We start from the raw sequence: 8,128 nt of genomic DNA, 5'->3' as shown, positions 1-8,128 counted from the left end.
TTGGACAACTTTAAAGGCGATTTTCTCAATATTTAGATTTTTTTGCACCCTCAGATTCCAGATTTTCAAATATTTGATGCATAAACCTCAATTTAAAAAAACTGACCCTCATGACTGGTTTTGTGGTCACAAATGGCTGTCGCCTCCTGATTCTGAAAGCTCTTACCGTTCAACACTCTCCTTCTGTCTCCTCTCCAAACAAAAGGAAACTATAAAGAGAAGTTCGTTCAGCCTCGGTCTGCGTCAAACGGTGGTGCTGGTGGACTTGCGTAAAATGGTCTTGTGTGGTTTCTGCGAGGGGAAAGCGAGGCCGCCGTTCTCGGAGCACTGATGGACGGGACTGTGTTTGGCGTCGATCAGCTCGGTGTGTAAGTGCAGCTCTGTGCTGTTCGTGTCACAGTCTGGGCAGTAGCCGTGATACTGCACCTTCTCGCTGAAGCGCACTCGCTCTCTCGTGGTCTGAGGACAGCGGCTCTCGCCGAGGCTCTTCGCAGAGTCTCTGCTGGGCACTCCGCTCTGCATCAGCGGGATCTCCTCGGCTCTGGACGGAGTGCTCCGGGGCGGAGGAACCGGCGGCGTGGGTCTCTTCAGGACGGTGAGGACGGCTGGAGGTCTGAAGAGCGTCTCCTCGGGGTAGATCTTGACGCTGGAGGCTGTGGTGGTGCTGCTGGAGCTGCTGTTGAGCGTGTCCGTCTTGGAGCTGTCCGTCAGATCCTCCTCCAGACGGAGATCAGACGTCAGGCAGTCGATCTCCTCAACCACCTGAGAAGAGTCCGACGTGAGACGAGATGAACGTGCACAAGAAACCAGGTGCTCTAGAGACACCATCCGTTACACAGTCCTGGCCAAAATCAGAGCACTAGTATTATCAGCAGCTAAAAATGTGTTTAAGTCAGTTATTTCTATCTTTTGCTGTAGTGTGTCAGTAGGAAATATCAGTTTACATTTCCAAACATACATTTTGCCATTAATTGTAATAATGCAGTGAGATTTGAGCTCTGATCTGATCATCATCAGTCTGTCTGGAGTCACATGAAGAAACAGAACAAACTGAGACAGACTCAATCCAGAAGAACTGTGTCTCCGAGACGCTACAAGAAACCTCCTGCAAAGCTACAGTACTGTGAAAAGTTTGATGCTAGCAACATGCTAATCATGTTAAGAACATGCTAGTAACACCCTGGCAACTGCCCCAGGTACCCTAGCAACCACATAGGAACATCTTAGCAACCACCCTGGGTACCCTAGCAACCGCATAGCAACACCTTAGCAACCACCCTGGGTAGCCTAGCAACCACATAGCAGCACCCTGGCAACTGCCCCAGGTACTCTAGCAACCCCATAGGAACACCTTAGCAACCACCCTGGGTAGCCTAGCAAACGCATAGCAGCACCATAGCAACCGCCCGGGCACCCTAGCAACCACATAGCAACACGCTAGCAACCACCTTGGGTACCCTAGCAACCTCATAGCAACACCTTAGCAACCACCCCAGTTACCCTAGCAACCGCACAGCAACACCCTAGCAACCGACCCGGGTAGCTTAGCAACCTCATAGCTACACCCTAGCAACCGCCCCGGGTACCCTAGCAACCGCCTTAGCAACCACCCTGGGTACCCTAGCAACCACCTAGAATACCCTAGCAACCACTCTGTGGTCCTTAGCATCTATCTATCTATCTATCTATCTATCTATCTATCACTTGTGTAAAAATGATGTAAAATGAGGATGCTGTCAATAATGTCATAAATAGATTTTCTTTATCAATTAGCTTCTATTAACTAAATGAAATCAACATTTGGTGTGAGCATCTTTGTGTTTAAAGCAGCTTTTGCCCTCGGTGCACTTGAGCAGAGTTTCTCAGGAGCTTTGCAGGAGGTTTCTCGAAGCATCAGTTCTTCTGGATTGAGTCTGTCTCAGTTTGTTCTGTTTCTTCATGTGACTCCAGACAGACTGATGATGATCAGATCAGATCTCTGTGTGCAGCACAAACATAAATCTCACTGCATTGTTACAATTAATAGCCAAATTAATGTTTGGAACAACCTCATAGCAACACCTTAGCAACCACCCCAGGTACCCTAGCAACCGCACAGCAACACCCTAGCAACCGACCTGGGTACCTTAGCAACTGCATAGCTACACCCTAGCAACCGCCCTGGGTACCCTAGCAACCGCCTTAGCAACCACCCTGGGTACCCTAGCAACTGCATAGCAACACCCTAGCAACCACACTGAGAACCCTATATCTATCTATCTGTCTGTCTGTCTGTGTTTGGAAATGTAAACTGATATTTCCTACTGACACACTACAGCAAACGATAGAAATAACTGACTTAAACACATTTTTAGCTGCTGAAAATACTAGTGTTCTAATGATTTTGGCCAGCACTGTATAACTGCGATATAACTGGATGTGTTTTATGTAGTGGTCGACCTATATATTGCCAAGGTCGATATATCGACTTCATTCTTGTAATCCTCAAAATAAAAGTTCCACCTTGAACACATCGGCCAAACAGAAAAACTTATCGGCCGATACCGATATTTGAAAAATGCCAAATATCGGCCGATAAGTTTTTCTGTTTGGCCGATGTGTTCAAGGTGGAACTTTTATTTTGAGGATTACAAGAATCAAGTAGTTGTCATCTAAAGTATAAGTATGCTTATTTTACACATATATCATTTTAAAATTATTTCAAATTTTTTAAATATTAATTAGAATAAATTAAAATGATATCGGCCACCATGCTCTAAGATATCGGCTGTCAAAAAAACAATATCGGTCGACCACTAGTTTTATGATCTCGTGTTTTCATTGTTTCAAAGCAGCTTTACAGAAAACCATGATGCTAATATTTATAATATGTTCATGCCTTCGAGTCGCATTTATCAGATTAGAGCTGTGCAATAATATAGTTACATTTTGCGGTGATATAAACAATAACGCAGATGAGATTTGCGATATATCACTTTTTGAGAGTGTGCTGTATGTTCCAAACTAACAATAGTTTTTCTAACGTTCCCATTAAGTTATTTCTGAACGTTCAAATGTGCATTTTTTAAATTGTTTTTATAAACGTTTTTTTCTTGGTTATATGAACGTTAAGGGAACATTCCGGTTTATCGTTTCGCAATCATTATGGGATCGCTACAGTTTAATGTTCTTTGAATGTTCTGAAACAAGTAGCAACATTTAAAAAACGTCCAACTAAAACATTTCAGTTTTAGAACTGTGTATAAGTAATGTTTTTGTGGTAACATTTTGAGAACATTATTAAAGACCAGATAACTTTGAACAAACGTTCTGTAAACGTTGCTGGTTCATAACTTGTGTTTCCATAAATACTGTAGCATCATCATGATGAACAGATACTGTACGTGATGAAGAGCTGCAAACATTTCAGACTCGATCATAATCCTGAACAAACAATACAAATCCATAACTCCAATCTACAGCTACGAGAAGTATACGCAGTTTCCCAGCTAACAATATGATCTGCTAATGTTCTCGTTAAACATTATGTCTGAACGTTCAAAACATCGTTGAACGTTTTTTTCCTTGGTTATGCAAACATTAAGGGAACATTTCAGTTTATCATTTTGCAATCGTTATGGGAACGTTACTTTTGAATGTTCTCTGAAACAAGTAGCAACATTTAAAAAAAATGTTAGAACGATGTGTAACATTTCTGTGCGATGCATTTTGAGAACATGCACCTTTGAACAAATGTTCTATTAATGTTACTGGGAGAACAATTGTTCATAACGTTAAGAGAACCTTGCCAGAACATTCGGAGAACGTTTTACCCACACACCCAGCTAACAGCGAATGCTCTTCTGAGTTATGAACCAGTAATGTTCGTTCAAAGTAACTTGAATAATGTTCACAGAAATGTTATTTATACGTTGTTCGCGGAACGTTTATTTTCCTTAAACGGCTTAAGTTGGATGTTTGCATAATGTTTTATTTTTTTTAAATGTTACTTGTTTCAGAACGTTCCGAGAACATTCAAAAGTAACATTCCCATAATGTTTGGAAATGATCAAATGTAAGAAAGCACACGTACGTCTGCAAGAGGTCTGTTAAAGATCACTGGATCTGGAAAGCATCTGCTGTGTACAAACATCTGACACACGTCTGTAAGACGTCAGTTTTAAATCATCTTAAAGACATCTAATAAACGTCTGTTTGACATCTGATAGCAGACGTCCTATAGATGTATTGCAGATGAGCAAACACTCTAAAAAACACGTCTTGCAGATGTAATGCAGACGTCTCCGTGATGCTATCAACGCTCATATAACCAAGAAAAACATTTTGAAAACCCTTTAAGAGAACATTCCGAAAGTTGTATAACTTAATGGGAACGTTCTTTGGTTCATACAGTACACTTTTGTAAAGAATCTCATCTGATTGTTTATATCATCGCAAAATGTAACTCTTTTAATGCACAGCTCTAATCTGATAAATGCGACTATAATGCATGAAGATATTAAGATATTATTAACATTAACACGGTTTTCTGTAAAGCTGCTTTGAAACAATGTTGCGAACTGCTGAACAGAGATCATAAAACGCATCCTGACTCATCTGTCTTGTTTCATGGCGTAAATGTTTAATATGAGACATAAGAGCAGACTGGGAATGCTGCTGCTCTAGTCTAGTTAATATCCTGAGTGAGTGAGTGACAGCTGTCAATCACATAAGAGTCGAATCTTTGAATCTGACTCACACGAATGAAGCCCAGAGGTCTGTGACGATGATGATGATGTCGAGCATCAGAGTAAATGTCATGTTTACAGGTTTACACGAGGCCTCGATGGACATGAGCTCATCATCATCATCATCATCATCATCATCATACTCAGCGCTTATAACGCTCGGCACGCACCTCTTTGAGTTCCTTCGCCACATCCTTCAGGTCTCCCAAGATGTTCTCGAGATCCTTCACGATGCACCTGATCTGTCGCTTGACCTGGACTTTATTGACGCCTCCGTCCGCCGCCGCCGCCGCCGCCGCGCTAACGGACATCCTCCGCAGCGGAGCGCGTCACGGCTGTGCGGCGCGTCTGCTCATGAAGATCACGCATGTCTCGAGCTGCGCGACGCGTCCACACGCGCATGCGCGCTGATGCTGGAGCCCTCATGGATCCTGAATGATACAGAAATCATATCAGAAATCATATCAGCAGTAGCTGATTACATGTACGAAATCAGTAACAAATTACAATTTGTAAGTCATCAACTAATCTAAAATGATTTAAAGCCAGTTTTCTTAAAGGGGTCATGACATGGATTTTTGATTATTTTAAAATGTTCCTTGAGGTTTACTTATGTTAATAAAGTTGGGCGGCATTAGGCTAATATTTCCACATAGTGAGGTAGATATGTGGGGGCGTGTTAGAACGAGCCGTTAACTTTGATAAAGATTATCTCTTTCGTTTTGAAACTTTAGTCTTTGCAACTTTAGGGATCTTATATATGCACAATCAGCTTGTAACACGCCAAAGAGAAAGGAAAACTGGAAATCGCATCAATTGACCCCTTTAAGGGGCGTGTCCTTTAAGGCTTCTCAGTAATCAGCCACTGTTATGATTTGCAAACCGTCAGAAAGGAAAACTTGAAATCGCATCATATGACCCCTTTAAGGGGCGTGTCCTTTAAGGCTTCTCAGTAATCAGCCACTGTTATGATTTGCAAACCGTCAATGCATAGGAAACAGTGGGCGGGGCCTATAGTGAGAAGAAGACAATGTAACCCCTTTAAGGGAACATTCCATTTGATCATTTTGCAAACATTATGGGAATGTTGCTTTTGAATGTTCTCTGAACATAGAAAGTAACGTTGACGTTAGATGAATCAACTAAAATTTTCAGAGAAATGTTCCATGAACCATGTATAATTACCATTTTTGTGCTAACGTTTTCAGAACATGATTAAAGACCAGATTATTATGATGCATTTTTTTCTTTTTTTGTAATATATCACATGCAAAATGTCTTTATTATCTGATAGATGTCAGTAAAACAGGTGGCGAACAAAATTACACTCGTTTCTGTGAGAACACACGATTCTTTGGCAGCCAATCAGAAACGCTCTTTGCCTGTCAGTCATCTTGGGTGCAGGGGTTTCTGACATCGGGTTGGCTGAGGTCGATTTAGAGGGCGGGGCTTTAAAAGAGAAAAGGTGTTTACTCCCGCAACTTACATCTAACAAAGAATTATAAAATAATAGTTTCTATCAAAGCGCTATACAATATGACTATCAGCTATATGCTTTTGTAGGTTATATGCAAATAATACATTCAAATTTATGTAAATATTCCTCACATCACTCAGAGGCGATTTCACAATTTTACACATTAACACTCTCACTGACACTGTAAAACAGCAGCTCAAACATCAGCTGTGACTGTTTATATTCAGCATTATTCATCACTATAAATATAACGCGCTTACAAATAAGAGTCACGTGCCGCATGGTGGAGTGAAGACGCGCGGATCTGATTGGCCGCTGCTCGGTGACGTCACCGCGCCGTTTGCGGAAGTGGGGCAAAAGTCACGGCGGATCCGCAGACTTTCACAGCAAAAAACACATCACCTCAATCATCGTAAACACAAACAACATACATCATCTGAAGATGTCAGCGCCTTTGAGTTTCGACGGCAGAGTCGTGCTGGTGACCGGAGCCGGAGGAGGTCAGTTTATCATCATAAACTCACGCATTTATGCACATAATGCAAATATGTTAATCCATTAATAGAGGGATATAATGAGTGTTGCAGAAGTTTCATGCGTTAATGCATCAGACAGACGCTTTCTGAGCACCAAACCGAGAATCTTCTGTATTATTTACATTTTGTTGTGCAAGTTACGGCTGACGCATTAATATAGATGTTTTATATTTATCAACGTGCATTATTTTGCTCTGAATATTGAGCTTAAAGGCCTTTTTTAAGTACTTAAACGTGTTGTTTGGCAGTGATGCAGCGTTTCTGTGTCGATCAAAGTTCAAACAGCAGATAAGAGTCAATGACTCTTTGCTCATGATGGTGTGATTCAGTTTAGATAAGACTGGCATCCATAAATCACTCAGATAATGATGATAATCATGTTAATCGTGTGTGTTTCGCAGGTTTGGGGAGGGAATATGCGCTGGCGTTCGGTCAGAGAGGAGCCGCTGTCATCGGTGAGTCGCTCTGATCGGATCATTGATTCAGTTCAAGTGAGTCGCGACTCACGATTCACTCTCTGTTCTTCACACAGTCAATGATCTGGGAGGAGATATTAAAGGAGGTGGCAGGAGCTCAGCAGCCGCTGATAAAGTGGTGGAGGAGATCAGAGCTAAAGGAGGCAAAGCCGTGGCCAATTACGGTCGGTGATGAATCATTCCAGCTCTGAAGCGCAGTAACATACCTGTGATTCACATGTGTGTTCATGATGATCTGGTTTCTTCTTCTCACAGATTCAGTGGAAGACGGTGAGAAGCTCATCCAGACGGCGCTGGACGCATTTGGCCGAATAGGTGCCGTTTCCAGAAAAGTCTTAGCATTAAAAAAGCCATGAAACACACCAACCTGCTAAAAGGAGAATCGCAACATTACAAACTTGGTTAACACTTTACTTACATATAATGCATTATAAAAATAGTTTAAAAAAATAGCCTTTATATATAATGCATTATAAAAATCTTTTAATGCATTAATTACTCCTTGTAATGCACCTTATAATGCATTTTATGATCTGATGAATAATTGTAACCATAGTTATAATACTGATCTATCCGTTATTACACCTTTAGAAAGTATAACGCATTAAAACACAAGACAATGTAAGATAATGCACAATTATGAAAAGATATAATGCATTACAGCGTACATTATGCACACCTTAATAATGCATTATACGTAAAAGGTTTTAGGTGAAACTTTACCCAAACACTGATTCAAAGTAAAAAAGCATTTGAAAGTTGTACTAAAACACATGACTGTGTACTTGACAGCTTTGGAAAGAACTACATTCCTATGATGCATTGCGAATGACAATCAAATTAATGGCAAAACATAAAACCATTGTTGATTGTATCTGTAGAAACAACATGTTTTACGTTTATTGTAAAATA

General features: G+C 41.0%; 2 protein-coding genes across 3 annotated transcripts in view; one reads left to right on the top strand and one right to left on the bottom strand.

The window, feature by feature from the left end:
• The window catches only part of LOC107703630 (protein Largen-like), a 7,508-nt gene extending 2,419 nt beyond the window's left edge, over positions 1-5,089 (bottom strand). For both annotated transcript variants that reach the window (XM_016506334.1, XM_016506335.1), the window contains exons 1-2: positions 4,898-5,089; positions 167-762 (exon numbers count right to left, since the gene is read on the bottom strand). In XM_016506334.1, the coding sequence (XP_016361820.1) occupies positions 244-762; positions 4,898-5,038 (660 nt within the window). In that variant the 5' untranslated portion in view covers positions 5,039-5,089 and the 3' untranslated portion in view covers positions 167-243. The remainder of the gene's footprint in view (positions 1-166; positions 763-4,897) is intronic.
• A 1,422-nt stretch (positions 5,090-6,511) lies between these two features.
• The window catches only part of hsd17b4 (hydroxysteroid (17-beta) dehydrogenase 4), a 37,128-nt gene continuing 35,511 nt past the window's right edge, over positions 6,512-8,128 (top strand). Inside the window, exons 1-4 of the mRNA XM_016506333.1 lie at positions 6,512-6,704; positions 7,142-7,195; positions 7,273-7,380; positions 7,472-7,531. Coding sequence (XP_016361819.1) covers positions 6,647-6,704; positions 7,142-7,195; positions 7,273-7,380; positions 7,472-7,531 — 280 coding nt within the window. The 5' untranslated portion in view covers positions 6,512-6,646. The remainder of the gene's footprint in view (positions 6,705-7,141; positions 7,196-7,272; positions 7,381-7,471; positions 7,532-8,128) is intronic.

Source organism: Sinocyclocheilus anshuiensis, unplaced genomic scaffold, assembly GCF_001515605.1.
Source record: "Sinocyclocheilus anshuiensis isolate Anshui unplaced genomic scaffold, SAMN03320099.WGS_v1.1 scaffold1324, whole genome shotgun sequence".
NCBI lineage: Eukaryota > Metazoa > Chordata > Actinopteri > Cypriniformes > Cyprinidae > Sinocyclocheilus > Sinocyclocheilus anshuiensis.
Note: the sequence above shows the minus strand (reverse complement) of the source record. Positions and strands in the feature narration are given on the sequence as shown.